The 18,725-nt window shown below is 32.9% G+C and overlaps 2 protein-coding genes across 4 annotated transcripts; both read left to right on the top strand.

Moving 5' to 3' along the window:
* Nucleotides 1–552: 552 nt before the first annotated feature.
* Nucleotides 553–11,578, top strand: LOC106773266 (protein ENHANCED DOWNY MILDEW 2). 3 transcript variants are annotated; one of them, XM_022786428.1, is made up of 20 exons: nucleotides 781–907; nucleotides 1,671–2,090; nucleotides 2,172–2,268; nucleotides 2,962–3,018; nucleotides 3,146–3,249; nucleotides 3,344–3,440; nucleotides 4,171–4,269; nucleotides 5,373–5,620; nucleotides 5,810–5,899; nucleotides 6,218–6,296; nucleotides 6,390–6,724; nucleotides 6,834–6,981; nucleotides 7,114–7,215; nucleotides 7,512–7,604; nucleotides 8,441–8,482; nucleotides 9,992–10,102; nucleotides 10,269–10,340; nucleotides 10,440–10,558; nucleotides 10,636–10,699; nucleotides 10,968–11,578. In XM_022786428.1, exons 1-20 carry the CDS (start codon nucleotides 876–878, stop codon nucleotides 11,394–11,396), a joined length of 2,838 nt encoding a protein of 945 aa, XP_022642149.1. In that variant the 5' UTR covers nucleotides 781–875; the 3' UTR covers nucleotides 11,397–11,578. The 3 variants fall into 3 exon arrangements, with proteins under 3 accessions (XP_022642148.1, XP_022642149.1, XP_022642147.1); XM_022786427.1 differs by lacking the exon at nucleotides 781–907 and adding an exon at nucleotides 553–650 and having other exon boundaries at nucleotides 6,218–6,724; XM_022786426.1 differs by having other exon boundaries at nucleotides 6,218–6,724.
* A 369-nt stretch (nucleotides 11,579–11,947) lies between these two features.
* On the top strand, nucleotides 11,948–14,473 carry LOC106772892 (ATP synthase subunit delta', mitochondrial). Its single transcript, XM_014659513.2, has 2 exons — nucleotides 11,948–12,315; nucleotides 13,849–14,473. Exons 1-2 carry the CDS (start codon nucleotides 12,067–12,069, stop codon nucleotides 14,191–14,193), a joined length of 594 nt encoding a protein of 197 aa, XP_014514999.1. The 5' UTR covers nucleotides 11,948–12,066; the 3' UTR covers nucleotides 14,194–14,473.
* Nucleotides 14,474–18,725: the final 4,252 nt, after the last annotated feature.

Raw genomic sequence — 18,725 nt, 5'->3', positions numbered from 1 at the left:
ATTTTCATAATATATACACTATCATCAATTAAAATCACAAACAAGTTTTCAAAGTGATTAATTCCCATAAATATATCATCATAAACTACTTGTAATTTTATTTAAATTAAATACAAAAGTTATAATATTTTGTATTAAATAACACATGAATATCTAGAATTTAGATTTCACACAAGTGGCCATATTAATACATTATGGTGAAAACATGCTCGAATTTTATTTTCTAAGTTAAAATATTCTCATTATTTTTACAATAAATATGTGAGACTCTTTAGGATAAATTTGAGCCCATATGAAATAAGTTAAAATTATATATATATATATATATATATATATATATATTTTTTTTTTTTTTTCCATTTTCCAACCACCATGATCTTCCAAAACTCTTGCGTAACATGAAACCTGTGTGAGTTGGGAACATGGATTTACCATGCTACTATTCTTGCACATAACAAAAATGAAAATTCTACTACAAAATAAATGCCTAAATAAAATAAAAGGAAAATTGAAACGTTACAAATACAGTTTTCTGTTTGCTCAAACAAAGGAAAAATATAACCATTTTCTCTTATTCTTTCTTGTCTGTCTTGCAGAGAAAGACTGTAGTCTTACTTAACATTTCTACCATTTCCTGTGCTCTAAAAGCTGTAAGTTCACACGCGCGCGCGCGCACACACACACATATATATATATATATATATATATATATATATATTATTTTATTTTATTTTATTTTTTTTTCTTTTTCAAATTGTGGTTTGTCTGAACTCCAAAGCATGAATGAAAGGAATAGTGGGTAGGGTAGGGTAATACTGTGAGATTTTTCGGTGTGTGTGAAAGAATAGAAGCTGTTTGTGCAAATCCACGTGGGGATGCTTGAGGACAAGAATGTGGAAAGTAAAAGGTGTTATTTGGGTGGTTGGGTTTATTTTGATGATTTTGTGGATTGTGAGTATTTTTGTTTTAGTCTTTTGGTTTGTAGGAATACCTTGATTTAAAAAAAAAAGAGAGGATTGTTTGGATATGGAAATAAGAAGAAGGAATGAAACATTCTCTGGTTTCATTTTGTACTCCTTTGTGCATTGTTTTCTTACCTTTATTTTGATGTTGGTTTAGGTCCACATATTGACTTCATAACTAAAGTGGTACTGCACATTGATGATTTTCAGTCGGAGAGTTTGACATGTTTAGTTGTTGGTAATAATAATAAGTATATGATTAAAAGTAAGGCTGTGTGTAATCTGTATTGTCTTAAGACAGAAAACCCTTGATTGCTGATGGAAGAAAAAGGAAACAATGAACATAGGTGGAGACAATGAGACACTGAAAAGGTTTTACCAGGGACATGTCACAATGATGCAGGACAATATACAAGTGGAGTTATAAGTTTAATTTTTCTTTTTGTCTGATTCTCTTCTATCCTGCATTCCAGCTTTTTAAAATCATGTCAAATACAATCATACAATTTTATAATGACTTGTTCATACAGATGAATTGTGTTTACACATTTAAAAGCTATAAATTTAATGTTTTATTCTGAATGATGTGTTATTTTATATGTGTTCTTAGTTTACTGTCTCTATGTCATATTTTAAGTATGTCAATCTAGGTTATGCCCTTATAAAGTGATGGACTGGTAAAACTTATATATACTTTTTTTAACATAGCTTTGGACATCTAATGGCATCATCGGATGAAGAGGGTGAAATTATCCCAGTTGTTACTAGTTATTGGTTTGAAAATGAAAAGGAGGATTTTGTGTCACTTTGTAGTTTGACATTGTTATTTAGCATTAGTGAGATTGAATGTGACTTGGGAGAAAAAGTATTTTTGCGTGGCACAACCGGTGACAGCCTGCAGAAAATTTACAAACAGATCACAGGATGGAAATTTGAACTTACCTATGAGCAGCCTGAGATTTCAGTGCTTTCAAAGGACAGAAATTGGATAACACTCCAAAGACCAAGGAAGTGTTTTGAAAGTATAATTAGGACAATCTTGGTCACTGTATATTTTTTACATTTTCTGAGACGGAATCCAGAGGAATCTCAAATATCTATTTGGGACAAAATGAAGAAGGCCTTTAGGTGTGAATTTTCTTTTGTCCTTTGTACATTTGTGATCTGCCACATTCCATTCAATTCATTAATGCTATGAATGTTTTGAAGCGCATTTGATATCATACCATCTGAAAATGATGTTCTAAATCATGTGAGTTTGATGAGAGAAGCTGTTAAAAGGGACAAAGATTTAACAAAATCAAAGGTACGAAGTCCTGCATTGTTTTTATAAAATTAGAATACATTATAAGGAATACATCTATTCCATATGCATGCACTAGATGTCTGTATAAACTATGCAGTTGATAGAAGCAACTGATATGCATCCCTCTGTATTTCTAAATTTTTTAGTCATTATATTTGTCCCACATAATTGAGATTTTATGTTTTATTGTCTGAAAATGTAATTGGTACGATATTTTTCATTGCTGGTAGCAATGTCTGCACCAGATAGCTGCAGTTTAAAAACATCTAATAGATTCACAACAATTTTGATGATACCTACAAAAATTTAAAATTCTTCCCATAGAATGACAGACTTATAGTTTAGTAGCACTGTATTGTTTTGGGTTTTCATTAGCCTTTGTGTGAAGTGATTACCATTTATTTGAAAGGCATAATAGAAGGTTGTTTTGGTTCCAGTGCTGCCAAGTTAACTCCTTTGATTTTGTGCAATCCCAGGTTTGTTTATAAGCTTGGATTCACATGAATATGAATGATTTACCATCTAATTCATTTATCTTCTAAAGTACTGTGTTGAATTACATCTTATACTACTTTTTGAGCTGTGTCCACGTTCAATACGAATACATTATTCGATGTTTAGCTTGCACAATATATCTTAAAATTCCTTTTTAAATGATATTTATCACAAATGTTTATTTATTTTAATGGGCAGTACCTGCTTGATTTAATGGAAAAGGGATGTTCAAATGAAGACTTCCATGAGTACAATGTAAAATTTGACCTTGTTTACTTTTTATCTGTATTTGATCTTTGCAGTTCTTTCCTTTTCCATGTTAAGTTGTTTAATTAGCAGGATGTTCATCCTATAATGCAACCAAAATTTATTGTGGACTCAGGATGAGGAGAATGTACAATCTTATGAACTGAATCTCGTTGGAGAGCAAAATATTGGATATGATACTGTTTGTTCAATATGTGATAATGGTGGTGAAATACTTCCGTATGTCTTTGTCATATAACCATAAATAGACTTATTAATTACACCTTTTTGAACTTTTGCTTACATATTATATTTTTTCTGTTTTAATGATCAGTTGTGAAGGAAGTTGTTTGAGATCCTTCCATGCAACTAAAGAGGCTGGTATAGATGCATTTTGTGAATCTCTTGGATACACCACTGCTCAAGTTAAGGTAAGTATATAGTGTTTTCCATCTGCTGTTACTATGTTTGAACAACAGTAAGGGAAACAAAAGAGCTATGATGCACAGATACGATACATGTATCGGATACAACATATGTTTGATACGCCAATACACTTATTTTGAAAATAATAGGATACTGTATATGATATATGCATATTGAAAAATGTACAAAAATTCTTAACATATAAATATATATGATTACAATTGTGTAAACCCAAATCAAATGTATTAGACGTTTCAACATAAAAATTTATAAATTATTATCATCATAAAAGTATTTTTGGTTTATGTATTAGATACTTTATTGATAAGTATTGCTAAAGTATCTTAAAGTATCGGATACATATATGTGTCAGGATATGGATACGTGATACAAATTGAAGTATTGGTGTATCTTAGCAAAAGAGTAATGAAAAAAATAGGAGGGAAGGAGAATAAAGAGGAGACAATTCTATTGCTCTCCAATTTTTGACAGAACTGAGTATAAATAAATTATTCTCCGAAAATAATTACCAAACTAATGAGAATGAGTATTTTTTTATTAGCATATTCAATCCAAACATTGTGATGATGAATATCTTTCTTTTTCATACCTTTTGCTCACATTTCATTTCCCACCGGTCTCCCCATTTCATAATAAACTCCTTAACTCATGTCAGCATTATTTTTCAATAAAACTTCAACTGTTGCTTGATAGAACCAAATCATAACTTTGCAGGCCTTTCCAAACTTTTACTGTCAAAATTGTAAATATAAGCAGCATCAGTGCTTCGCATGTGGCAAATTGGGTTCATCTGATGTATCATCTAAAGCTGAGGTATAATTCCGATGCATTTTAGCTTTTGTATACATTGGATCCTGTCTTTCTCTACCTCAGGTAACATTTCATTTGAATAACATCCAGTGATGCATGTCATCAGTTTTTCTTTCTGTAGGTTTTCTTTTTCTGATTAGTTAGTGTCCGGAAGCTATTCATCTTTATTTTGTACAGTAGTAATAAAGTATGATATTGAAAGTTTTAGAACATTTGTTTCATTGGTTTTCAAGCCTATCATATTGGAACAGTGGGATGTATATTCTCTTCATATTCCTCTGTGGTTGAGTGATTAGTTTTCCACTTGCTCATATGGAGTGATGAGCTCCTTGAATTAATAATCATTATTAAAATGCTTAATCTTATTAAGGATTGTCTGGTGTTCAGGCTTAGAGATTATCTGACGGCTTGGTCAAATCACAACCTTATCTAATGAGGACCATCTGATAGCTAAATCTAGAGGAAACATTTTGTCTTATATTAGTCTGATGTGGATCATGTCTTTTGAGAGTTCTTAATCTTTAAAGTCTAAAGAGAACTGTATATAGGGGTTATCCATTATAGAGGAGAGTGCAGGGTTGAAATACTTGTATTGAGAGAGAAGAAAGGTGTGTGAACACTGTGTTTGTAGAAGAGAGTGAGAGAAGAGAAAGAAAGAGAATCAATAGTGAAATAGAGTGTGTGTGAAACTTGGTGTTTGCTGGGTTTTTCTTTGATGTAGAAGGGGCAAGAACCAAGGGGTTACCTGTTATATGTTAGTGTGTATTGTTGTTTCATAGTGAAGCTACGTTCTCTCCTAGACGTAGACTACAATGGTTGAACAATGTAAACATTGTTCTTCCTTTGTTACTATGTTACATTGTTTTTCTATGTTTTGGTGCTGTGTTTTGTACATTCATGCTTTGTTTTGGTTCAAGTGTTATCTTAGTGTATCACCTTCTTCAGTCTTTTTACAACCAACAATTTGTTCATATTCCTTAAGGATATTTTTTTCTTTTGTAGTTTGGAGTGCAATTTTGTTTTAAATGCTGAAATAAATTTACCTGCTTTTTGGCTTATAAAATTTGTAAAGTGCACGAAAACTATCTTTGTTTGTTTCTTCTTAGGTATTTCCTTGTGTTACTGCAAATTGCGGTCTCTACTACCATCCTGACTGTGTAGCAAGGCTTCTCTGCCCTGGCATTGACACCGAACAAGATGAAATGAGAAAGAAAGTTGCCTTTGGCAAAGCATTTGTCTGTCCTCTTCATACATGCTCTTTATGCAAAAAGGGTGAAGTTAAAAATGTTCATCATTTGCAGTTAGCAATATGTAGACGCTGTCCTAAAGCTTACCACAGAAAATGTTTACCCAAGTGGGTTTTTTGTTTTTTCACTTTTCCTTTTCATTAATTATTTATGGTTAGAGGTATTCATGTCAACAGTATTACTATGTTTATGTTTTATTTGTTGAAATTAAAACGTGCTATATGCTATATTATTCCTTCTTTGTGCATGCTCATGCCTACATCTATACGTCTCATTGTTTCTATTTCTTTCTTCAGGGAAATTTCTTTCACACTTGATTATGATAAGGGCATTGAGCAGAGGGCTTGGGATGGTTTACTTGATCATCGAATTTTGATATATTGCACGTAAGTTGTAACTATATAAATGATTGGATATTAAAAACAGTGTTTTGATTATAGATGTATCCTTATTCTATATGATAGGAACTTGGAATTAGAAGTAGAAATTAGGAAAAACCAACCTCGTTTCTAGCCTAGCACAAGTAGCTCTGTGTTGAGATTGATTTCAGAAATAAAAAGCAGGAAGATAAAAAGTAACCAGGGAAATTTAGATAGGGTTGCACAGACCTTTACGGTTCATATTTCTCACCTGTCAGTTAGTCATATTATTCCCAATGTAGTAATATGAGGCCTAAAACTTGTTCTCAACCAATTCTTGCTTAGGGACCATGAGATGGATAGCAAACTTGGGACTCCTGCAAGAGACCATCTGGTATTTCCTGATATAAAAGTCAAAAGGAAGGTATTAAATTACAAATTATTTGACAAAGGAAAGGATACTATAAATTTGGGTAAAAGTTCTGAAGATCTTCCTCCAAACTGGGTGGCAAAGCAGAGTGTTAGCTTTCGAGAAGGGGATGTTGCCAAAGATGTGGAAAAAATATGTTGCAAGAAAGATACACTTTTCTCTAGTGCATCAGTCAAGTTTGATTGGTATAGAAAATATTTGAAGGTCAAAAATATGCCTGTGTCAAATCATTCCTCTCCAAGTCCTTCAAAAAAGCTACCTTTAAAGGGTGCTAACTTGTCGTGTAATTCAAGATTATGTGAAGCTAAATCTCTGCAGAAAAATTTGGTCTGTGCAAGAACTGACAAAACTGGCTTTGAGAAGCCTCTGGCAAACAAAATCCGAACATCTCTTGACTTTGATAATGCTGAAATGGAAAACAGGTACTTTATGTGCATTGTCATATGTTTGTGTTTTTTCTTGGATTAATTGAAGAAAAAAGGTTGATATTTAAGTTCAGGTGTTTACATTTATTCATCACTGTCTATGCAGTGTATTGTCTTTAGTGAAAGAATCCATGTCTACATTTAATGAGCAAGAATTCATTAAGAGCCATCAAGCCTTCTGTTCAACATCAGGTTTAACCGAAACTGAATTTCATAAAAACCTTACTCAAGGGAAAGTAGAAGGGTCAATTAAGGTTTATCTTATTTTTCCCTCTTGAATGTAGCATTCAGTATTGATGTTAAATAGAATCTGAGCATGTTAAAATCAAGTAGCCTATTAATTAATTATTAGTGCTCTAGTTAAAGGATCTCTGGATTTCTTGCAGGCTGTTCAAACAGCTTTGCAGAGGTTAGAAGAAGGATGTAGTATTGAAGAAGCAAAAACTATTTGTGACCCAGTGGTGCTCCATCAGCTTTTCATTTGGCAGGTTGAAATACCTTTTCAACATTGTTGTTCAAGATGTTATATTAAAACATTCATGTGTCTTAGCCCTTTCCCTAATATTTCAACAATATTAGTGTCATTTGCTCTGCATTTGCCACTGATGCAAACACTGTGTGCTGGCAATGCAATACAGAGTTTGCTTATACTTGTATTGGTTTGTGTTGTGTTTTATAAAAACTTTTGCTATCGTGGAAAAACATACGTATATCTGAATGACTGTTATTTGAAGGAAACATGATATATATTGAGTCGATTTTCTGAGTATTAATTCACTTGCAGAAGCAGATCAAGGTCTATCTTGCACCTTTTCTTCACGGCATGCGATATACTTCCTTTGGTCGCCATTTCACTAAAATAGACAAACTGAAGGAGGTAAATACATTATTAGATTCTTTTGAAGTATAAGTTGTCAAAAAGGAGAACATTTATGGCATCTGTTTGGTTCTTTTCCTTTAGTTATGAAGGAAATTGCTCATCAACTATTATATTAGTGTGTGTGCCCTTGTGCGTGTGCACATTTCATCCCATTTCTTGTCTTGTGTCTGAACTTTTTTTGTTGGTTTTCCACATTTACACTAACCGATAAGGGTTACAGATTAGCCAATACTACCATGTAGTTATTGTATAATGTTGGAGTATAAGATCTTGTTGGAATAAACTTAAATTTAGGAGTTATTGTGAGTGATAGTATTTAATGTAGTAGGAGAGCAAGAGTCAGTAAGTTAGCATGTTATGTTTTTACATTTATGGTCATTATATTGCTGTGTTTTGTAATAATTGGAGACATTATGACATGGAGATGAAAGGCCAATTGTTTGTTCTTTAAATTGTAAGGTTTACGTGGAATGAAAACACACACAGGTATATTCAGAAAAGTAGAATTGAGTGTTATTTTTCTAACAAATCTCACCTTATAAATCAGTTTTGTGAAATTAAGTTTGATTTAAATTTCACTTTCTAAAGTATAAGAATGTTATTGCTCATCTTTTTGAAAACAACTATGAGAACTTCATTGTATCTAAATAACAAATCACTAAATTATGTGCCTAAATTCTGAACTAGGCTTTTTTAGTGTCAGGGATAAGTAATTGTAAGTAATGATTTTGTGAATTAAAATGCTACGAACAACTTAAATGTTAAACTTTCCTTTGTTTTACTTTTCAATGGTCTACTTAGTAAAGCTGATGTAAGAACACTCTCTAGTGCAGGTTGTTAATAGGCTTCATTGGTACGTTCAGAATGGAGACACGGTATGTGGTTAAGCAATTGTCCTTCATGCTTTTTATATTTTGGTTATACATACCTTGACTGGAACCTTGAATAGAAAATAAGAGAAAAAATAAAGATTTTATTTCTTAATGGTAGAATGAAGAAAGGAAACTCTCCCTAGGATCTACCTTCACAATTAATTTTTCCTTCTTCCCTTCCCTATTGGTACAAGACAGATTGTCTTCTATGCTACACTGTACAATGTAAAAGCCATGTTTATTTTCCTCATTTTACAGAAAAATTAATTTTAACTGAAGAGGATATGATCACATAAAATTTTATTCTTGTGCTCTGTATTGATCTAAAATGCAACCAAAAAAATAAATAAAAATCAAATACTAAAGTCTAAATGATAAGAATAAGTTCTGTATCTAAACAAGCATTCTATATATTTAAGACAGTTAATAAATTCCTAAAAACTAAAGTATCCATTTTCAAACAACAGATATTTAAGGTTATTTTCAACAAGTTAATTTTCCACGTCTACTACTTTAACCGACCAAATATTCCAACTAACAAGCTAATGATTGGTGTGTTTTGAGATGTAGTACATAGTGATCCCTAACATCAGTTTTTAAAAAACAAAAAGAAAAACTAACTTTAAACACAATGGCCCTAACATACATTATACTCATTTTTGTTTTGTTAGTGTGTTATCGATATTAATTAATTAAAGTATATGTCACAATCTTGGAATACCTTTTTGAATGTGTTGATATCGGAGTCCACAACCCGTTATTCTCTGTCAATTTATACGGGGGCTTTGGATTTTTAGTTATTCCAGTGTGTTTACTTGCAAATCCTTTATTATCTAGCGTGTTCACTTTATTGGGAATGTGGCAATAAGATTAGTACAGGTGATTTATTGCACATTTATGTATCTTCTTCTGCTCTTTCTCCTTAGATGAATGCTCTATTTAGTGGAAATTCAGAAATACTAGGTTCTTCCTTTTTGTATTGTGAGCATTTGATGTGTCCTACTGCAAGTATGAGGATTTGCAAACATTTGAAGAAAAACAGGGAGGTGACAGTTTTCTGGCAATGAGTATTTTACAATACATGAATTGATGATAGACAATATTTCATGAAATTAACCATTTGACAGGAATAAATAGCCTTGACAAGCACATTCAATAGTCAGGCTTTAGTCCATCGAGAGAAACTTTTGCTGAGATTTGCATATACGTTGTTGCATACTATTACTGATGCTATGTTGCTGATCATGATGCTGTCTGAAGCATATATAAATTAATTGGATCCTTTCTGGTGGGTAATGTGAATATATCAGGCCATGTAACTTCCTATGTTTTTGGAACAAATTATGGGAATCAAAATTTTCTAGCATTCAATTTTCATGGAACTTCTCAAGCAGATAAAATTTCAGAGATGAGAAATTCATGAATGAATGATAACTGCTGACAGTTTCTACTGGATTTAGCCTTTGTGTTGACTAACTTTCTCAATCCATGCTTATGTGTAATCCTTGCCAGGTTTTGGACTTCTGTTGTGGTTCTAATGACTTCAGTTGTCTAATGAAATCAAAGCTTGAACAGATGGGGAAGTCATGTTCATTCAAGAACTATGATTTATTCCAACCCAAGGTAAGTCTTTATGTGGATCAAATGAAGGCATGCATGGCATAGCTTTTTCTTCAGTTTTTATTTTCCTCCTGCTTCAAATTTAAAACTGCAATGTAATAAAGATTTGTTTCTTCCTTTTCCCTGTTGCAAATGCCTTTTATTGCTAATGAAGTCCTGCTGCTTGTAGAATGATTTCAACTTTGAAAAGAGAGATTGGATGAGTGTCAATGCAGAAGAATTACCCCACGGTTCTAAACTTGTAAGAATCTAAAAAACTTCTACTTCATAATTCATGAATACTTCCATGTTTAATATCTTCATTACTATATTTTCCTTTCACCTGTTGATATTTTACCAGATCATAGGGCTGAATCCTCCTTTTGGGGTGAAGGGTTGTCTTGCTAACAAATTTATTAACAAGGCATTGACTTTCAATCCAAAACTTCTTATTCTAATTGTACCAAAAGTAACTAAAAGGTCAGTGTTTGTTTCATTTCATACCCTTTTTCTTTCATGCAATAAGAACAAAACTCATCTATCTACTATGTTTCCAGACTTGACAAAAGGAAAGGTGGATATGATTTAATTTGGGAGAGTGATGAGATGTTTACAGGAAAGGTGAGTTAGCAAAAGTTCAGATATTTCAACCCCAACACTGTGTAATCAGGGACAACTCAAGAAATGAAGCATTTTTATCATAATTTTATTTAAATTTTATTTTTCGAGTTTCTTTTTTAGGCCTAAAGCAATTAGTATTAAAAACAAATTGAGGCTTTTTTTCTTACCAGCTTGGGGCCTTGAGCCGGTCCTTTATGGTATACTGTATATAACCAAAACAAGGGACATATAAATTAGCTCATCTTCTGCATTATGTTCATTCTTCCAGTCATTTTATCTTCCTGGTTCTGTTGATGTACGAGACAAGCAATTGGAAGACTGGAACTTGAAGCCACCACCTCTCTACCTTTGGAGTCACCCTGATTGGACCAGTTTGCACAGGAAAATTGCTCAAGAACATGGCCACATGAAGGAGGAATATGATGTGCATGTGAAGAATTATCTTATGGAGGAGAATCATGACTGTTACCAGGACTATTCTGGATTACATAAACATGGGGATGTTTTGAGCATATTTGATGATATTCCATGTGATGATGATGATGTTGCAGATGAGGAAGTTGCAACATGCAATGCTCAGGGTCAGGTGAAGGGAACACTGTTTTCTGATTGTGGAGGAGCAATGGAATTGGAGAATAGGTTACCCTTTGATGAAGCTGAGGAAATGTGCATTGATATGGAGTTATCAACTCCCTAGAAATATGAAATGGCTATACAGATACAGAATGAAAAAAATTATGTCTTCTTTAAAGTAGTAAGTTTGAGATGAATGAAACTGATAAATGGAATTTAGTAGTGGGATGGGTTATGATGTGTTCTTATTACATTGTGGAAACTATAAACATAACTTTACTTCAAATTCACAATCTTCAAATTAAATGATTATAGTGTTCTTTCTTTTCATTAAAATATGGAATTATTAAATATATTTTTAATGAAAAAATAATATTAAATATTTGTTTAGGTTTCGTATTTTTTTACACTCTTTCAATTTTTTCTTACTTTTCAAAATGTCTCCTAATACTTTTCGATACATAAATTTATGTCTATTTTTTATCGCGATTAGTGTAGTAGTGAATTATATTTTATTCTTGTTTTAGTATTATGGGGTGAAGTTAGTAATAATGGGGTGCTTAGTATATCAAGGAGTGCAGGAAGCAAAATCCTTTGGGCTGTGTTTAAGCCCAATGTCACAGGAAACTCGAAACTGCCAAGCGCAATACTTGCTCCAAAGTCCAAACGAAGGTTAACCCATTTCTCTCTTCAAATTTCACCCTTCTCACTCTCTTTCTCTCTCTACACTCTCCGTCACTCTCTCTCTCTCTCTCCGACCTAGCGAGACCGAGCGATCCGACTCTAATATCGCGATGCTCCGCCGCGCAACCTCCGCCCTCCTCTCCGGAGCCTCCCGCCGACGCTTCTCCACCGACGTACCGGCAACGCCCTCGGCGGACTCGAGCTTCGTGGAGGCGTGGAAGAAAGTGAGCCCGAATCTGGATCCTCCGAAGACGCCGCTCTCGTTCTTGAAGGAGCGGCCGCCGATTCCCTCGACCCTCCCTTCCAAACTCACAGTCAACTTCGTCCTCCCCTACGCTTCCCAATTGTCTGCAAAAGAGGTCACGTTTTTTTTTTTATCTCTATTGGTTCTTGTAGCACATTAGGACCGTATTCTTTGAATCTCTCGAATCTTCTGTTTTGGTTTGTGTATTCCTGCGTTTCGCACATGCTGATCTGGGGATTTAGGTCTAGGGTTAACGAGGTTTGTCGTTGCGTTGTTTGATGGAAATGGAAAATGACAAGCTATTTTGTTTATTTAGGGTGTGTTTGGGACAAATGTGAAAATTACATATTGTGTTTCGATAATAGATCCTTATGTAATCGATTGTGATCAGAATTTTTTTTTTAACTTTGCTATAAATGATTTTAAAATATTAATTTTACTTAGACGCAACAAGTAAATCAGCTTTAGTGCGAGGAAAAAAGAAATGTAGCTGATAGGGGAAAAATCTGAAAATAGTTATAAATTACAAATTTTCGGATTCATAAAAACAATTCATCTTTTAGGGTTTTTTTTTTTTTACTAAGTTTCTGTTGATATCTCTCATGTATCTTATATTATAAGTGACTTATTTTTCAATTAAACAACTAAATTGATGGGGAAATACTTTCCCAAAATAGTTATGTATGTTTGCTGATAACCTATTGCATAACTAAAGAAAACAAGATTTGTGTCTTGGCACTTTTGGCTTTTGACATGATGAGCCAGGTGTAAAATGGTAAAATGCAGGAAAACTTGGTGATTGGATTTGGCCATCCCTACCATTGATTGACTTTGGGTAATCGATCTCTATACATTAATGTGCTACAAGAACCAATAGAGAGAAAACCAAACAATTGATTTCATGGAACATAATGAGGCTTCTAATTGAATGAGATACTGATGTCTAATAATTTTATTATATTATAAATTACTTCCTCGGGTCTTTATTGCAAGGAATAAATTCTAAGCAGGCTACATTTCAAAGCACCCCAGTAGTCTCAAAAGTAAATTTTAAGTTGTCAGATTAAACTGGGTGTGACTCTTCTAATTAAATTGATGTAAGTTGTTAAATGCAGTGGAATATAGCTGCATGAGACAATGTTATTAGTTTGTTCTATATGTGATTGCATTTAGTAGACATGAAAAGTGGGCCTACAATGGCATATTGACTGTCCGGAAAGAAAAAGGATCAAATAAACAGAGAAATCAGAATTTTTGGTGTTAGCTGTAATTTTCCAATCTCGTCCACCAAGGGCTTGTTTGCTCGTTTCAGATCAGACTATAGGTTAATTCATATGCCATTCTCAATTTCTTATCCTTGTTGTAATTCTCATCATGAAGATGAAGCAAATCAATTTTGTGGACACTTTCTCCTAAACCTGAGGTGATAAGTTGATTTTAACCCATGGCAGAAGCTGAATTTCTTTTAACTTATCATCTATTACAAGCTGAATTTCTTTTAACCCATGGTTATCTGTTTTTTTTTTCTTCTTGTTCTGCCATGTATTACATTCACTGGTTTGATCCAATCCAAGTTTTGGATATTAGTAAGAGAAAATTCCTTAACTGATGATGTTCCTTGAAAAGTGACATAATTTGTGTGCAACAGGTTGACATGGTGATTGTACCAGCAACAACTGGGCAGATGGGTGTTCTGCCAGGACATGTAGCAACAATTGCTGAGTTGAAACCTGGTGTCCTCTCTGTTCATGAAGGGAACGATGTGACAAAGTATTTTGTCAGCAGTGGCTTTGCATTCATCCACGCGAACTCTGTTGCTGACATAGTAGCTGTTGAGGCCGTGCCGGTAGATCGGATTGATGCAGATCTTGTTCAGAAGGGCCTTCAAGATTTCACTCAGAAGCTCAACTCAGCCTCAACTGACTTGGAGAAAGCTGAGGCTCAAATTGGGGTGGACGTCCACAGCGCTCTCAACTCTGCTCTTACAGGCTGATAAGTACTGTAGTGTTGAGTCCTTTCCTTTTGTATTTGTTTTTCCCCCCTCCACTGTGGTGTTGATTTGTCACGGTGTAATCAAAGTTGCCAAAGAACATTTTCACCATGAATTTCTGTGTTCAAAGTGATTTCATAAAATAATATTTCAACAGCTTCCTTCTAGCTCAAGGATGTTGGGCAAGACCTTCATATTAGAAACTAAAGCTTCATTTTTTGTTTTGGATTATATTATTATAGGCACTATATCATAATATTAGTCATCTAATGCAACTCCATAATTACTTGACTCATGTCTGTCTGGATCATGCTTGCTTTGCTCCAGGATAATGATTTCTATGCATGCTTCATTGGACCCCACGAGAGAATGTGAAGCATTGAGTTAGATTGAGATTTTCGGTCTGATAAGTGTATATTGATCCAGGTCTGTTCTTGAATGGAGCAGATGAAGATCCACTTTCTTCTTGCATCTCCATAACTTTCTTTTTGCACCCTCATAATTTTTTTTTCCCATTTATCACTTTCGGGATTTTTACAAAAGTAATTCTTGTTTTCTTAGAAAGACTTCCTGATCTTTTAATCTGCATAATCTGAAAGGTAAACATGATTTTCAGATTATGTAATTTGGAAGTTAAATTACATTTAAATTTTGTGATTTTCAGAATTTAAAAGTTATTTTTAGGATTATATAATTCGAAAAACGTAAAATGAGTAAAATATTTATGGAGATAGAAGAAGTAAATTTGGAAAATGCATGAAGAAACTGACATATTCTAACTATAAGAGGTTATCACACTCCAACTTGTTTTTTAAATATTGAGTAATTAAAATATTTGCTTAATAATAAAAATGATTAATAGTTTTAAATATTTAGTAATTATAAAATACAATTTTTGATAATTTTTTACAACAAAATTATTATATCATTTATGAAATACTTTATTAAGCTTTGAAGTACCAAGTCCTTCCACGTCTTAATTGATAAATTAGTGAATTAAATTTACATCAATCCTTTAAGGCCTTAGTATCCTTTATATTTTTAAATAGTGATTATTAATTCGAATTATTAAATGATATTATGTATTGTATTTTTTTTCATAGTTTATTTTATTTAAAAATATTTGAAGTATAGAAAACTTTCGAAGAAGATAAAATGAATGGAATATTTCATATTGTTTTCATCTTTAAAAGATTTCGGTGTCTATTTAGTATTATAAGATTGAAAATCTTGGTTTATTTTTATATAATAAGAGCAAGATGTAACATCCTAATAAATCTATAACAAAAGTTATAATTTATTTTAGGAATTAACATAACAATAGTAGAGAACAGTGAGAAATAAGTATATAGATGGATGAGGAATATGAAATACTATATAGAATTAAAAATTGTATAAGAAAATATAAGTCTGATTACAATATTCGCAAATATACTGATCGGTCAAGGTTTTTTGTCTATGACCGAACGGTATTACAAAAGGGATGATACCAATCGGTTTACAAAAGAAACAACTATACAAATACCGAACGGTTGTACGAAAGTAAGATTAACTACGTTCTACTGATCATATGGTTCCACACTATCCTCTAGCTGCACGGCCTGCAAGGCTTCTTCCACAGAATCTTCAAAGTCGCCCTCTGCTCACACCCAAATGGATGATCATCGTAGTGAAGAGAACAACTGATCGGTTAAGACCGAAGGCACATGGACAAGACGGGAAATAAGGATAAGCTTATGTAAATTTAATTAATCATTTTCAACATACATTTAAAATCATACAATTGTATCACATATATCAATATTTAAATCATGCAATCATAATTCAAGTATATCCATTAAAAACCGAACGGTAATGTCAACATGACCGACCACTTTCGACACTGTTCGGACTGTATGAACCATGTAGCTCGTCGCTCTTTGCACCCGGGTGGACCTGGCTGGGATACACTCAACAGACCGCCACCCGAGGTTAGTCCAGTGGAACCACCTCGGTATAGAAATATCCTGAGTTACCCTTCTCTACATGAGCAGGCGTAATCACATAACGAAGCCTGAGTCTGACCACGGTCATACTTTACCAATCCAATTCCAAACCAGGAGATATTCCTCCTTGGAATACTCTTAGAAAATCATAATAATCTCATTCTTTTCATTCCATAACATCCAACATGTAAACTTGTACCCATTCTCATCCAAAATCATTCTTTTCTATGTATATAAGAGGTACTTTAAGAAAAATGACCAAACGATCAGATATTGATAAGAAGACCGAATACAGAAGGAGTCCTAGCAGATGACCAAAGGATCAAGCAAAGAAGTAAACCGAGTACTAATTGAAGATCAAGAAATATAGATAACTCATGAGAATTAACGAACGGTCAACAACATAATTAACTTTGTAAGGAAAACCGAATACAAATTTCAACTCTAGCTGAATGCTTTTTTATATATATAAACAAGAGTTCTCTTCAATAAAGTGAGTGTCAGTACAAGACTGAACACTCTTTGGGAAATTGAATGTCAGTATAAGAAAGAACACTCTTTGGGAAATCAAATGTCAGTATAAGACCGAACACTCTTCCAAGGAGATAATATTAATATAAGACCGATAACTTCAGAACCCAAATTGCTAGTTTATGACCGAGCACTCTTAAGACTGAGCACTAGATCTATGACCGAGTGCTTTCAATAAACATTATCAATATACAACCGAACGCTCAGTATATGACCGAACGTGCTAAGCAGTTAATACTGATATAACAACTATGAGTCAAAATTCTATAATTTATTTGGAATGACTAGACTAGGCAATTTAGTAAGGGAATATATATATATATATATATATATATATATATATATATATATATATATATATATATATATATATATATATATACACACACACACACACACACACACACACACACACACATAAGTTCTTATAAGACCGATCGGTCATCAACTGACTTCCGAAGGAGGGAATTCAACTTAGATCGGTCGTTTTAGGGGAAACCGAACGGTCCTAATGACCCTTGGTTACAACATCAGAATTTCATTAAGTTAAATATACACATGGACAATTTTATACCAAAATCAGACATGCATTAAATCAAACAACATACCATACTTCCATATTTAATTCAAATCATACCACATTAATCATATACTCAATCCATCATGCATACAAAAATCTTCATAATTAAATTCATAAGCTTCCCTTACCTCTAACTCCAGCTATTTCTTCTAAGTCTTTAAGCAACTACACCTAATGCTCCCAAAATTCAAAGTTGTCCAACTGAAAATCTGATTGGTGCAAGTGAGAGAGCTTGACACCGGGAAGAACTATTCTGAAAGGAATAAAGTGATCAGAGGAAAGGAGGTGGTCAGAATTTTAGAGAGAAGGTGGCGGTTTCTAGAGAAAAGGAGGAGAAATTGAAATTTCTGGAGGTTGAAGACGAAGAGTTTGCATGCAGAAAGTGGCACCAGTTTTTAAAAATCAACTTTAAATATGCCTCCAAAATGGACGTTCAGTCTGCCACATGTCTTCCACTATCTAGAAGCTCTCATTCTCTCTGCTGTCACACGGTTTCCGAAGGGTGGAGAATTAAATACAATTGTCCTTTTGTCTCCCACTAAAATGGGGAACTGAAAGGGCGTAACACCTGTTTCCCACTAAAGAAGAGAATTAATGGGGTGTGACACAAGCTGTATTGTTGTCCTTATTAATTTAACTCTTACATTATAGAAAATATGTAAGGAGGTTTCTTCCTACATTTCTAATTTCTCTACACCTCCATTTTTTTCAAAAATTCTATAATTAACCTTAATAGTTTCTTTTTTAATTTTTTATTTTTCTTAATAAATTTACTATGCACCCTCTTTAGCAGGATTATATATGTAACATATTTCGAAACGTTAATATATATATATATATATATATATATATATATCAATATTTTTTTTTATTTAAAATGTTTTTACTTACTTTAATTCAATAAAATATATTTTAAAATATTAATATATGTTAAATTATATTATATTATTTTAAAGTGTTAAATTAAATTAAATATTTATTAATTTTTAAATTAAAAAACAAAATTTAAGACAACATTATTTGGAGAGGTCTTGATAGAGTCTGCAAATGAAATTCGATTTTTTTTCTCACAAAAGGTTTACTTATTGTAAACATAACTAAGTATTTAAAGAAAGAGAAAAAGATGGAGTTTCCCGTTTAGAAGACCCCAGAGTTACTTAATCTGTATGGAATATAAGTCATTAAATAGGTGTATAACGTTTGCTTAATTCGTTTTTATAAAAACTATTTTACTCTTCGTTAAGTTAGTTAATTCGTCTTGGATTTGGAGTGAGAGAAGCGTGTAATTTGTTGTTAATCAAGGATAAGAAGCATTACAATTGAATTAGTGACCAACCCTTTTTAATTGTTGTTTAATCTAAGTCATTTCTGCTGTTGATTCAATTCGTGAAACTATTCAAAAATCCCCCCCCCTCCGTACTACGTGTTTGATCCTATGA

Source organism: Vigna radiata, chromosome 9 (genome assembly GCF_000741045.1).
Source record: "Vigna radiata var. radiata cultivar VC1973A chromosome 9, Vradiata_ver6, whole genome shotgun sequence".
Taxonomy (NCBI): Eukaryota; Viridiplantae; Streptophyta; class Magnoliopsida; order Fabales; family Fabaceae; genus Vigna; species Vigna radiata.
The sequence above is the reverse complement of the archived record's forward strand: the minus strand, read 5'-3'. Positions and strand labels throughout refer to the sequence as shown.

Bases quoted from the DNA above. Each gene is read 5' to 3' on its own strand.
- LOC106773266 (XM_022786426.1), top strand. From the start codon at position 876: ATGCTTGAGGACAAGAATGTGGAAAGTAAAAG. The intron at 3,019-3,145 runs GTAAAATTTGAC...TTGTGGACTCAG, and splicing joins AAGACTTCCATGAGTACAAT to GATGAGGAGAATGTACAATC. The intron at 10,103-10,268 runs GTAAGTCTTTAT...TGCTGCTTGTAG, and splicing joins ATGATTTATTCCAACCCAAG to AATGATTTCAACTTTGAAAA.
- LOC106772892 (XM_014659513.2), top strand. From the start codon at position 12,067: ATGCTCCGCCGCGCAACCTCCGCCCTCCTCTCCGGAGCCTCCCGCCGA. The intron at 12,316-13,848 runs GTCACGTTTTTT...TGTGTGCAACAG, and splicing joins CCCAATTGTCTGCAAAAGAG to GTTGACATGGTGATTGTACC.